The following is a 13,920-nucleotide window of genomic DNA, read 5'->3' as shown; positions in this document are numbered from 1 at the left end:
ACTATTCATGAAATTTAATTTCATGAGAAACAGACTCGCAAAATTGTTATTTCACTTATTACTCTTGTCATTTGATTTATTGCACTTGTCATTTGATAGTGAAATGTGAAAATAATGACAAACAAAATATTCTTCATCATTAGTATACCAATAAAAACACTTATATTGGAAATAACAACATTCTTGTGGCCAATAACAAAATACCAGTATGACCATGACATCAGCTATTTTTTCAATACAAACAAAATATTTGTCGTCACTAGTATACCAATAACAATACTTATATTGAAAATAATAATACTCTTATTGCCAATAACAAAAAATCAGTGTAGCCATGACAGCAAAATTTAGAGCTTGCCATTAATGTTTTTTTTTTCTATTTATCCAGCCATTCACATTGCTTTCTTCACTACATGTTACTAAACCAACATTCCTTTTCCCAGCCAAAGTCAATAAAGTCACAACAAATCTTTATTTATATCTTCATTACAAGTCCACATTTTGCTTCACTTTCCAACGAATGCTTGCCACCAAAACTCCAAACATGACACACATAACGCTACTTTAATAAATTTTGTTTCCTTTCTGATATACCTGTCAGTTTTTTGAGTGACTGAGAGTGATGAAGAAAGGCTAATGCTTAAAAATTTGGCACTTCATTCATAATAATCTTTATATAAACTCAAAAGGAACATAGAGAGAGAATTTGCGAAGCTTGCAAATCTCCCATTCCAACCATGTGTGCGGTAGAAGCTAGACCCATCTCTCTAGAGTTTGCAGTTGCCCCTTCCACATTCATTCACTTCTGCTAAAGCCTTATCCGATCGTGTTGCCTGCTTCGTCATTGACTTAGGGGAGAAAGAGAAGGAAGATGGAGAGGAGAAAGAGGAATAGAGGGAGAAGAAGAGCGGGGGAGTGAAGAGAAAAAGAAGGATATTTTCGTTTTTTCATCAGTATTTTATAATTTATATTTAAAACCCCGTCTTTGGCAGTAATTCTATGAATTGAAAAGCTCAAATTGTAATTTTACATTTTTCAGGGTCTTTAATTGCGGTTTTCTCATCCATTTTCCCCCAAATTTGTTTATGAAGTTCGTGAGCCTCCTGTGTTGGTGTCTTTTTTTTGGTTGAAATCTTGTGCTGTAATGTGGGAATTCAGAATCTTTCATTATTTTTGGTATTTTCCAATTAAAAAATTTATTCATCAAATAACTTAAAGACGCCCACCCTATCCCCCAGACCATTGTGTTTTTCTCTTGCTGCAGTACAACTTAAACATATAACTGACTGTAACTGTTCAGTTTTCTGGGTTCTATCATTATAATTAAGGAAGGAGGCTAGAAGATGGGAATCTTTCCTTCGTTTTCAATTTGTTTTATACTGGTCCTCATGTTGCCTAAAACTTCCTGAATTTATTATTAATGACAACCTTTAAGTGATTTCTGCCTTTTAATTCGGCATGCCTAAGAGTAAACAAGATAATGGAAGGAATTTTTTTGGAGTTACATAGTTTATGCTACAACTGGGAAGAACATACTCTCCCTCCGGTTCACAGTACAAGTGGCTTCTCAAAAAATGGCTTAGCCAAAAATATAAGCTACTTGGAGAATAATTCATATTTATTTGTCGATTTTATCCTTATAATTAATACTCTCTTTGTTCCTTATTATAAGAGACATTTAATGCTTATGGCATGTTCCCATATATAAGAGACACTTAAAAGTTGTCTCTATTTTTTTGTATTGATTTCCTATTTTATCCATATTTATTTTGTCACCAACTCATACTCTCTCTCCCTCCCACTTCTTTTTCTTTTAATAATTTAATTGTTCTCTCTCCTTATTAATGGGGGCATTGTTGGAAAAAATATTATATTTTTTACACATTAATTGTCTTTAACTAATTTTGTGTTTTTTTATCAACGTAATTTGGTTATTTGTCTCTTATAATAAGGAACGGAGGGAGTACTTAAATATAATTCCTAGTATTTTTCTCTCTCCTCTGTAACCTCATTTAATATGGGTAAAGTTTAAAAAAAAATTCAATTTAAAATAAATTTAGTGAGTTAACTATCATTTTTTGATACTAATAAATTAGTTAAATGACTTGTATTGTGAACTGGAAAAGCACAAGAAGAAAACACTTTGACAGTACTCCCTCCGTTCTTTATTATAAGAGACATTTGATGCTTATGGCATGTTCCTATATATAAGAGACACTTAAAAGTTGTCTTTACTTTTTTGTGTTGATTTTCTATTTTACCCATATTTATTATCTCCAACTCACACTCTCTCTCCCTCCCACTTCTCTTTCTTTTAATAATTTAATTGTTCTCTCTCATGCTCTCTCTCCTTATTAATGAGGGCATTTTTGGGAAAAAAATTATACTTTTTACACATTAATTGTTCTTAACTAATTTTAACTATTTTTTTGATCAACGCATTTCGATTATTTGTCTCTTATAATAAGGAACGGAGGGAGTATTCTCACGTCATTTATTTTATTTATCAAGTTGAATGCTGGCCCCACCTGCCCGCCTGGCATTCCATATATGTGGTCCCTTCCCGTCTCCTTTTCTGCTATTATTGACTCCGAGGTCTTTGTCCTTTATCAGGTCTTCTTCCACTGCCGATTAATAATCACATTCATGCTCCCCCCGTCCCACCCCAAAAAACACAACACAAAAATAAAAGTTGACTCTAAGGTCTTCCTTTGCCAAAATCCTCAAAGATATTTCCAACCTATTTTACTGAACCAATAAAAGCCTTTCTTTTGGCCAAAAAACCAATAAGAGCCTTATATCTTATTAATTTATTTTAAAATTTAATAACTTTTTAACTTTATCCTTATTTATTTACAATTATAGACATTTCAAGAAAATATAATCTATACAATAATAAAATGAAATATAAAATTATACATTTATATGAAAAAATTTAATGAGATAACTTATAAATATACATGGGATTAAAAAGTATTCTCTTCCTCTTTATCTTATACATAAAACTAGAGGAGTATATGTTTTTCCATTCTTTAGGCTCTCGAACTTTCGTTAGTTTGATCTGATTCATGGAACAAAATATGGTCGCTCAAAGATTTTGAACACCTTATGATTTTTTTTCTAAATATAAATATTTTAAAGCAATTTATTTAGTTTTTTTTAATCTTCTCAAATTAATTAATTGAGTCTTATATTAAGGATCGGATGTAGTAATTTGAAAATTAAGTTGAAGACAGAGTCAAAATCACTTACTCTTCAAATTATGACACAGATTTTGACCCAAAGAAAAACACAAATATTATTAATTACAACAACGTACTGCTCTGATTATTAGTAGAACTAGTTTTGACGTCTACATACCACACACTATTAATTTTTATTAAGCTAGATAACTAATTTGATAATCAATTTGTAGAACATCCCAATATTTATTTAGACGTACAAAAAAAAAGTGCACATGCGGGATAAAAGTTTATGATTGTTATATATATATATATATATATATATATATATTTATGTATGTATGTAAGTAAAAGAGAGATAAACTAAACTGTAATAAAAATGTGCATCCTGTTGGCAAAAAAATAAACATGTGTATCCTCGTCTCCAGTGCGGCGAGCCCGCGCCAGACATCAACATTCCTCTGCTGAACATTAGAACATATGCATCAAGACCTGCTAGATAATGATTAGTGTCTTTTTTTTCTTAATATTATCCCTTCTTAATATAAGACCTAGTTGATTAATTTGACAAAAATTAATAAAGTTAAAAATTACTCCTCCGGTCCTAATTATAAGACCCAATTGACTTATTTGAGGAGATTAAGAAAGTAAGTTAAGTTGGTTATTTATAATAAATAAGTGTTGTCATTCCTAAAATATCCTTGCTAATTAAGTATATTGACTAAAACTATCATTATTAGAAGGATTATCTTGGAAAAAAAATGCATAAATATAAGAGACAAAATGGATTGGGGTCTTATAATTAGGACCAAATAAAAAGTCAAATGGGGTCTTATAATAAGGACCGGAGGAGTATTTAATTATAGTATATGTTGTATTACCTTTTTAATACACTTATGTGCATCATTAGATTCTATATCAGTTTATAAGCTGAACAAATTAGTTTAAAGAAAAACAATAAAATTATACTTTAAAGCTTTTTACTTAATTTTCTTAATCTCTCGAAATTAGTTGATTGGGTCTATTGATATATTTATATTAAGGATAGGAGTTAGTATATAAATGTTTATTTATCGATTTTTTATATAAACAGATGTCACAAATAATTTTTTTAAATTGATTTTTATGTTATGATAACCAGAAACTATAATCATTTTTTATTTATAAATTTTTAGTTCTTGATTGTGGCGTGAACGTAAAAATGATTAGAGATAGAAAAGGAAAGACCGGAAGCGATAAATCTTTATTTGAATTATTGGGGCAAAAGGAAAAACCTTAAAAACAAAAAGGATACAATTACGAGAAATATAAAAAAGAAAAGACTTTGACTATTAGTAAGTCATTTATTTAATTTAATAAATAAACAGGTCCCATATTCTATATCTCACCACCTATCCACCCATCAAAAATTCACAATCTATTTGTATAAAATTCGGGTCTTTGGACTTTTTAACTCTATCTAATCTGTATATGTGGTCCCTTCTGGTCTTGTTTCCTTCTATTATTGACTCCAAAGTCCTTGTCCTTTATCAAGTCTTCTTCCATTGCTGATTAATAATCACATTCAACCCCCCCGCTTTTCCCCTCTCGTCATTGACTCTTTGGTAGAAAAAATTAGTTAGAAAAGAAAGGAATGAAATGAAACGGGATAAAAAAATTTCTGATCGATGGCTTGTTTGATAGGCATTAGAATAAAAAATAGGTTGATGAAAATTTTTATGTTTGGTTAGATAAAAATGGCTGGGAAAATTATGCAATTTTACCGTATTACTCTCAATAAAAGAATATAATATTATTAAATAAAAATGCTTTTCAACCTAAATATAACATTGTTAAAAATTTTAATAATTAAAAAATGAATGGATAAAAATATATTATAATTTAAATAAATAAATATGAATATTCAATATAAATATAAAAATTATATATATTAAATAAAAAATAAATAATTGAATAAGAAAATATAAAATACTCCTCCAGTTCTAAATATAAGATCCTTTTTATAGTATAAATTACACTACGAAAGGAAGTCTTATATTTAGGACTAAAGAAGTGTAATATAATAGAGAAATCTGAATAAGGAATGAAAATTCATATACAAACGAAAAAAGAATGAAGTATCATCAAGCAAGTTGTAAATCTGAATAGACATGAATAAAAGTCAATTAAAATGTGAATTTTTAGTGAACATACATTTCTTAATTTAAATTTAAGTAGGTGAAATGATCTATCATTTGAAAGCTCTCCAAGTTTAATTTCTAATGTAACAGGATCCATTAAATAACTTTTTGTATTTTGAAATTTATTTCTAAGACAGTAAGAAAATGTTACAAACATTTTCCAAAAATAGAGTAACGTTGCATAATTAAATTATTTAGATAGATGTTATTGAAAAGCTGATTGAGCCTATATGTATATCAAACAATTTTACACTTTAAAAGTATTTATAGTTTGTGAGATATTATATTAACATTAATCAAAGTGCTAATTTAAATTTATTGTATCTAGCTAATTTGAATTTGCTCAAGAAAATTCGAACTTGATGCAGCAAATTCAAATTTTCTTACATCAAATTTGAATTTGCTTATTTTCTTCTCACAGTTTAAAGCTTAACAATGAGTTTATTAATGTAAATTGGATTTTTTATCAAGAAATTTCAATTTATGCACGATACATTCCAATTTTCGCACAAAATTTGAATTTACTCAAACTCTGCTATATTCTGATTTTGATACATTGAACAGAGCAATTTTCAATTAGTTATAAGTTATAACTTTCTCAATTTAAATTCAAATTAGGCAAATGACCTATCATTGAAAAGCTACCTGAGTCTAATTTTTAATGTAATAAGACCCATTTAAAAACGCTTTGTAATTTTAAAGTTATGATCAAAATAGTGAGCAAGGGTCAGAAAAGTTTTTCTCACCGGATTTGAAAAATCATATCTTTTTTATATGAAAGCGTTTTTATTGAGGTAAATGGATATGAAGATGATTTTGATGCATTTTGTTTGCCAAGAAAAAAAATAAGAGGTGGTGGATATGAAGATGAAAAAAGAAAAGTAGATGGAAAGAAAGAAGGATGATGAGAGAGGAAGAAGCAGTAGGAGAAGAAGAGGGAGAGCAAGAACGTATGCAATAAGAGTAAAGTTAAAAAGTTGTTATGTTTTAAGAAAAAATCAATGCAGTTCAATGGTTTTTTTTTTGTTTATGTGAAATATACTATAAATAAAACTAAAAAAATAATTTTTAAGTTTATTCCAATTTAATTATGCACTTTCCAAGAAAATATATACGAAATTATTATCATAACAGATGGCTAGGAAATGTCGGTGGGCCCTAGCATGCAAAACAATGCCTCCTAGGAAAAATAAATCGGTGGTATTTTTGTTAAAAAAGCTAAAATTTAAATAACTTATCTGCAGGGATTTAAGTTGACCGCCGACATAGAAGGTTTTATTACATCGGTTGAAATGGAAATGAAGTAGAAAATTATTTTTTCAATATAAATTAGAACTTGTAAATTCTTGTATAGATATTTATTATTTTGTTATGCATGGTTAGCTATCAAAATACATATATATGCTTGTAAATTTGCTTACCAATATTTTTAATGTTTTTGTATAAGAAGCTGTTATAATGTAAACGAAGAGTTGTAAATTTTCATATGAATACTTATTATTTTATGATGATTAAATTTTAAAATGGGTATATGCATTTGTAATTAAAATTTCAGAATCTTTTGCTATTTGTTTAAAATTAAGGAGCATTAGTGATATTTAAATGAAATTCTCCCTAATAAATTTTGCAATGACGACATTTAATTTAATATAAAGAGGAAAAAACAAATTTTTAGGTATATCTAGATTACAATATTTTCAATTTTCAATATTTCCAATACGCATTTTTCAGACTTGGACACAAGACTTTGGGTTAAGTAAATATAACTCCTTATTAGTGGAAAGAAGCTAATTTTAACGGTTAAAAAGTCTTCCTTAAACAAATTGACTCGTAGTTTGATTTTCAATCATTGTGAATTGAATAAGTCTAGTTAGAAGGTATTTGCCTTTTGCCCTCTGTATGTTGAGAGGGATTAGTCTCCCCTGCGCGTGGAGAACGCAATAGTTCGCCCCAAAAAAAAAAAAAAAACTCATGTGAACCATAATATAAGTCATTTCTAGAAAAATAACTTAATCTAAAATATAAATTATTTAAAAAGTAATTAATACTTATTTATTAATTTTTTTCAATACAATTAATGTTTAAATATAACTCCTTATGTTTTTCTCTTCTTTTTTTTTGTAACCTCATTTAATATGAGGGAAGTTGAAAAAAAATTTTCAATTTGAAGCAGATTTAATGAGCTAACTACCATTTTGATTCTAACCAATTAGTTAAAATAATTTATATAATAACCGGAAAAAGTAGTAAATTGCATAAGTTCGAAAGTTAATTTTTTTTTTTGGTAATAAGTTCGAAAGTTAATTTTATTGTCAACATAAATTTTCTTGGAAAAGAAAACTCCGACCGAAGTAAGCATTGAAAAATTTTGTCAATTGATTATAAAAAATCTAAAGATTAAAAACGATTCTAAATCTGAGGTTCAAACATAACACGGAAAAATCTGTTCGCCTCTCTTGCAAAACATAAAAATAAAAAAAACCATTAATATATTTGCGGAGGTGCTAGGATAATGTGATATGCAGTGTTGTTTAAATATCCGATTATCCCTCTTGGTGAAATAAACAAATGCATAGATGTTGAACATTTGTCAAGTTGAAATAATTAAAAAAAAATGAAAAATGAAGAATTATAAACAGCAAACAATTGCAAAAGATGTCAACTTGACAAAAATTAAGTGAGATTTACCTTTGTTTGGATGGAGAGAAAATTAGAAAGGAGAGAAAACTAAAGAGAAAAATAGTAGGAGAAATGAGTTTTTCTCTACTTGGATCAAAGGGAAAATGTGGGATGAAGGAAAAGTAAGGGAGAAAATAATGTGGGCCCTATGCTTTATTATTATTTTTTTTTTCAAATTTTCTCTCAATATATGAAGAGATTTGGGGAGAAAATGAGATTTTCGTGACTATCTCTCCTCTCGCACCTTCTTGAGTTCTTCCTCCCCATATTTATTTTTTATTATATTTAAAAAATTATTCACTTTTTTATTTTTTATCTTAAAACAATATTTTTATTAAATAATTTTGTTTTAAAATATAATAATTTTTTATGGAGTTAAAATATAATAATATGAAAAAATATATAAACCAAATGATTTGTATTTGATGATGCTAATGTTAGTATAATTTTTCTATTGTAATATTTAATTTGATTTAGTGTTAATTATCATATATCTTAATAAGAATATTTTAGCCTTTTATACATTTACTCATTTTTTCTTCTCTATTTTCCCTCGTTTGTCCAAGTCAAAGGAATGATAACATTTTCTTTTTAGTTTTTTCTTATCTCTATTTTCTCTCATCTCATTTTTTTTCCTCCCAACTTTTCTATTCAAGCATAGCATTAAGGTGTTTCAAGCCTCTTAAAATAATCGTTTTTATACTTTACAAGATAAAAATCATTTCATATATTCAGTTCATACAAAAATATTTTTTAAACTAATTTATTAAAGCTAATTCAAACAAGAAAGCCAGATAATACTTCAGGAAGCCAAGGAATTTTAGAAGGCTTCTTTTAAAAAAAATTCATAAAAAAAAAAAATCAAAACCACGTCATTATCATGAATATAATTAATTTTACGTAGAATTTTATAATCTATGCAAAGAAGAAAAAGCATTTGCAAGGAAAAGTCATTTTGCCAGGCAGACGCGTTAAGAGTACGAGCTGTATTATTTAAAAAAGAAACTGACACTGACACTGACATTTTGTGCTTGCACTGACGCCTCAGCTTAAAGCTGGGGCTCGTTGCGGCTTTACGCACGGAAACATTTTGGTGAAGAAAATAAGTTTGTTACCCATGGCAGACTTTATGCTTGTGTTGGTGAAGAATGCTTGGAGTATTTTGAATGAAGTTCGAAGGTACAGAAAGAGTCGTGAAAGGCTCACGTCAACCACCAAGCGCCTGGGTGCGGTGATTCGACAGATGGAACAGGGAATGAGGGGGATGGAACGCAGAGATATTGATCGTCTAACTCAATTAGTGCAGAATCTTAAAGGCTTGAACGAAGCAAACCAAGAGGTCCTTGATAAGAACGAAGTCCTTTGGTGGAATTTCTGCCTTCTATCATGTTTTCGGAGCAAACATGAAGATACGTATCAATCGGCTGTGATGTACGTCATGTTCGAGGTGCTGCTACCCGAGATGGGAGGCCGTTTGATAGAACTCGAATCCAGGTTGACTAATGATGGAAGCCAAACCATGGCAGCTCCAGCCCAAGAGACTTATAGTAACATCAGACCCATATTCACCAAATTTACGGTGAAATTGGGGAGTCAAAGTCATATTATGGACAAGTTGAAGATTATGCTGCTTACTGACCGTGGATCGCAGACGCTGAACTTGTATGGTTTGCCCGGTTCCGGTAAGACCACTTTGGCTGAAAATCTCTGCCAAGACAAGGAAGTCAGAGGTAATGTCCCCCATTCCTTAGCTGCCATAGCCTTCGTGTTTCTGAGTTCATTCCAGTGCTGAGAATTCTGATATACATTGTAAATTAACCTCCACTACTGCATTGATCATCATGTCATTTTTATACATCAGTTCACTTTTCTTCCTTGTACTTGTGTATAGGGTGTTTGACTTGGCTTATTTTAACTAATTTTGCATTGTACGAGTACGATCATTCTATTAATCACAAAAAGTCAGTAACAGAATTCAGTTACTGCTCTGATATGATCATTCTCACCCCCTTGTGCCAAGATGGATGCTGATTTTGCTAGATTCATGTAAATCTGGCAGGAGCATCTGTACTAGTATTCTTTTTTCAGTGTAAGTGAAAAATAAAAACCTCCCAATAATCTGTGTACAGGATATTAGCAGCATTTTAGTAGCTTTAAAATAGTCCCTAGTGATCAGATTGATTTCTTCCACGTTGTGACAGTTTAGTTTTACTTGTTTCAACCCCTTCTTCTCCCAACAAAGTTTTAGGCCTTCTATAATTCCCAAAACTTCAGCAATGGCTGGAGGGTACACGACATTTTTTTGCAGAATAATTTTAAAACCCTGAAAATGGTGCTTGATAAAAATTAATATTATGTGAAAAGGTAATCATGTTGTGTTGAGGAACTTCTTGGAACGTCAGCAACATATATACATATGATGAATTCTTAATATGATTGAGGTTTGAAAATGTTTATCTCTAATGAGAACAGAGTAAGGACATTTTTATATTAAACAAATTTAAGGAAACATAAAACACATTCACTAGTGAGAGATGCTGGTGAGGACGTAGATCAAACAATTTAGAGTCCTTTAAAAAAGGACAAAGAAAGACCAAAGAGAATGCTTAAGTCATTGAACAACATTTTTTGGTTAATAACCTATCTAAAAATTTGGTTATTGGTGGAATATAATGGCGTCATGCAATCCATATAGCCGATTCTAGCTAGTGGGATAAGGCTTATATGCTCACGGCTCCAATAGGAAACACTTGTATCTTAAAGTTAATAGAAATCAATTCCGTTTTTCTCTTTTGCTTTTTGTTTCAATAGATCACTTCAAAGATAGCATCATCTTTGAGACTCTGGGATCACAGATTCAAAGCAATGAAGCTTCCATCAGATTGTCCAAAATTCCGGATTCAAAACTATTGGTACTGGATGATGTTTGGCCTGCCTGCGAAAATATCATTGAGGACTTGAAAGGTAAAAGACCGGGTTGTAAAATTTTGGTGACTTCAAGATATCAAATTACAAAAGTTGGCACCCGGTGCCACATGGAATTACTTTCTCTCGAAGATGCAGAAGCCCTTTTCCTTCACTTTGTTCGACCAACTGAAATCGATCTTGATGACCAGGGAATACGTCAAATGCTCCTACAGGTACATATATCATGATTCCTTAATTTGTCTGGATGAGTCTTTAGAATTGGAGATGTGATAAATATGGTGAGTCAAAATTCACAACTCCATAATTTTCTTACGTAGTTCTTAATTATCTTCTCTAGTACTTTAGAAAAGGATAAAATTAAGTCAAGTTGCTTATATCTATTAGGTTAAATTTTCCTATGAAACTTATTATTTTGCCATTGTTAGCTGTTAAAATGTGTATATGCACTCGTAAATTCACTTTATGAACTTAATGAATATAAACAACTCGATCTAATTTTTGTCCCTTAGAAACGGTTCAAGTGAAAACAGAAAAGCAAAATGAGAATACCATAAACAGGGGATGTTTTGACACACAAAAGGAAGAAAAAGTCATAACCTTAATTGGAGCCACTTGTCGTATATCGTTCATGAAAATGCAGATTGTTGAAGGTTGCAAGGGCTTACCATTCGCCATTGAATTTCTTGGTCGCAATCTCCAAGGGAAAACTACTGAAGAGTTTCAATGGGTGCAACCAACATTGTTGCAAGGCTCAATTCTAGATTCACATGAAGAGTTGCTTGCTCAACTCCAACATTGGTTGCATCAATTCGTAGGTGAAACCCCCCGGGAGTGCTTTATGGACCTTGTGTTATTTCCTGAAGATGAAAAAATCCCCATTACTTCATTAATAGACATGTGGATTGAACTGTACAAAATGGATGAACGTGGCATATATGCTATGACTGTCATCCGCAAATTAACAACCCTGAGTTTAGTTGCCGGGGTCAATGTGCGAAGGTAAATACGTGCATTGCATTCTTACCATTTTGTCATGAGTCTTACATTGGACACCCAAGTTTGATGACTAGATGTTAGGATGTGGTTCTCTTAAGAACATGTGCTCCTTACACATCTATGTGTGCTAATTAATAAATTTGACTTAGGATATAAATTTGAATTTGATTTCGATTGTATTGGTAGTCCACGATTCAAGTATATATTGGCTTTTGAACCTTGTTTGAGCAGGACTGTTCAAAGCGATCTAGACAATTACTACAATCACCACTTTCTCAAGCAGCATGATCTTCTTAGAGAGCTAGCCATCCGTATAAACAATGAGGAACCATTTGAGATTAGGAGAAGACTGATCATTGACATGTTTGGAAATCAGCGTCCTAAGTCATGGCCCCATCGCCATCAACAGCAGCAACAAGGGATCGATGACCACTCATTAAGTTGTTTTACCAAATGGTTTGGAGACCCGAGCCAGCTCAGAGGAAAGGCTAAGATACTTTCAATATCAACTGGTTTGTTTATCTCTTACACTGTTATGAAGGAATTCAACCAAAAAGCTCATAATGCCGTTCTATACCATTCACCTTCTTTCACATTTAATGCAGATCAAAACACTGCTTCAGAATGGTGCGACATTCAAGCAGATGATGCTGTCGTTCTGATTTTAAATCTTAAAACTACAAGATACACGTTGCCTAAATTCATCGAGAAAATGAGAAACCTGAGAGTTCTTATCATCACCAATTATGGTCTGGGTTTCACTGAATTGGAAAACCCAGGACTACTTGATTCCCTACTGCAACTGAGAAGAATCAGATTGCAGCGGGTTTCACTTCCTTACCTATGCAAAATGAAGAACCTCCACAAGTTATCTCTTTACATGTGTGAAGTGCAGAAGGCTTTTGAAAATAACCCCATCGAATTCTCAGAAGCAATGCCGAATCTGGTGGAGTTGAACATTGATTACTGCAAAGATTTGGTGAAGTTGCCTGTTGGACTTTGCAATACAATCACCCTGAAGAAACTCAGCATCAGTAGTTGCCACAAGTTTATCGAAATTCCCCAAGAAATTGGGAACCTTGAGAACTTGGAATTACTAAGAATCAGTCACTGTGTTGAGTTTAAGGAGATGCCAGAGTCGATCACAAAATTGAAGAGTCTAACCTTTCTTGACATTTCACATTGCACCAGACTTGTGCAATTACCGGACAATATCGGCGAGCTAAGGATCCTAAAAAGCCTGTACATGACGCGTTGTCCGGTAGAAAAATTGCCAGATTCGATCGTCCATCTGGAACATTTAAAGAGTGTGATATGCGATGAAGATACTTACCCTCAGTGGGAAACGATCAAATCGCTCCGTCGAGGACTATGCGTAAAGAAGGCTGCGGACGTAGATTTAAATTGGCTTCTTGATGATCCTTCTTCATCAGGCCTCAACCTTTGAGACTTTGAATTGCCAAAGTTGTTGTTTCAATTGAGTGATGTCCAAAAACATTGCTTTTACTGCTTTTGGTTTATTGGCTTCTTGGCTTGCTTGTTTTCTTGGTTGCAGTAGTTTGAACAAATCACCTGTGCACTAAATTTGTATTTGTACGAGAAACTGCTCGTTTAGAGTGTGTGATATCTGAATCCTTTCTTTTAAGGTGCTTAGTACGTTGTAATGTTGATGTTGGTATTCCAGATATTTGTGTTTAACATAAACTGGTAACTATTTGTATCTATTGGTAATGTACTGTTGTACATTATTCAAGCAGTACAGAAACATTGGACAATTAACTTTCCATGACTACGACTTAATGTTTTTGTTTAACCTCTGTCAGCTAACTGAGCATGAAGGCAGGAGAATCTCTGTTTTGGTCAACACGAGACACTTTTCTAACCATAGTGAACCCAAATAAACTTTCTATCAATTATAAAGGCAGTCAAAGGTGACCAAATGAGGGTTGGTTCTC

At 31.5% G+C, this 13,920-nt stretch overlaps 1 protein-coding gene across 1 annotated transcript; it reads left to right on the top strand.

Annotated features, from left to right (window-relative positions):
• Positions 1-9,146: 9,146 nt before the first annotated feature.
• On the top strand, positions 9,147-13,610 carry LOC114740188 (putative disease resistance protein At5g47280). The gene is made up of 5 exons (XM_028928313.1): positions 9,147-9,771; positions 10,853-11,181; positions 11,610-11,968; positions 12,197-12,477; positions 12,571-13,610. Exons 1-5 carry the CDS (start codon positions 9,159-9,161, stop codon positions 13,410-13,412), a joined length of 2,424 nt encoding a protein of 807 aa, XP_028784146.1. The 5' UTR covers positions 9,147-9,158; the 3' UTR covers positions 13,413-13,610.
• The last annotated feature ends 310 nt before the right edge of the window (positions 13,611-13,920 follow it).

This window comes from Neltuma alba, unplaced genomic scaffold (assembly GCF_004799145.2).
Source record: "Neltuma alba isolate B1F8T4 unplaced genomic scaffold, ASM479914v2 tig00003072_pilon, whole genome shotgun sequence".
Taxonomy (NCBI): Eukaryota; Viridiplantae; Streptophyta; class Magnoliopsida; order Fabales; family Fabaceae; genus Neltuma; species Neltuma alba.
Note: the sequence above shows the minus strand (reverse complement) of the source record. Positions and strands in the feature narration are given on the sequence as shown.

Coding starts and splice junctions, on each gene's coding strand:
- LOC114740188 (XM_028928313.1), top strand. CDS start 9,159: ATGGCAGACTTTATGCTTGTGTTGGTGAAGAATGCTTGGAGTATTTTG. Junction 9,772..10,852: donor CCAAGACAAGGAAGTCAGAG/GTAATGTCCCCC, acceptor TTGTTTCAATAG/ATCACTTCAAAGATAGCATC. Junction 11,182..11,609: donor TACGTCAAATGCTCCTACAG/GTACATATATCA, acceptor ATGAAAATGCAG/ATTGTTGAAGGTTGCAAGGG.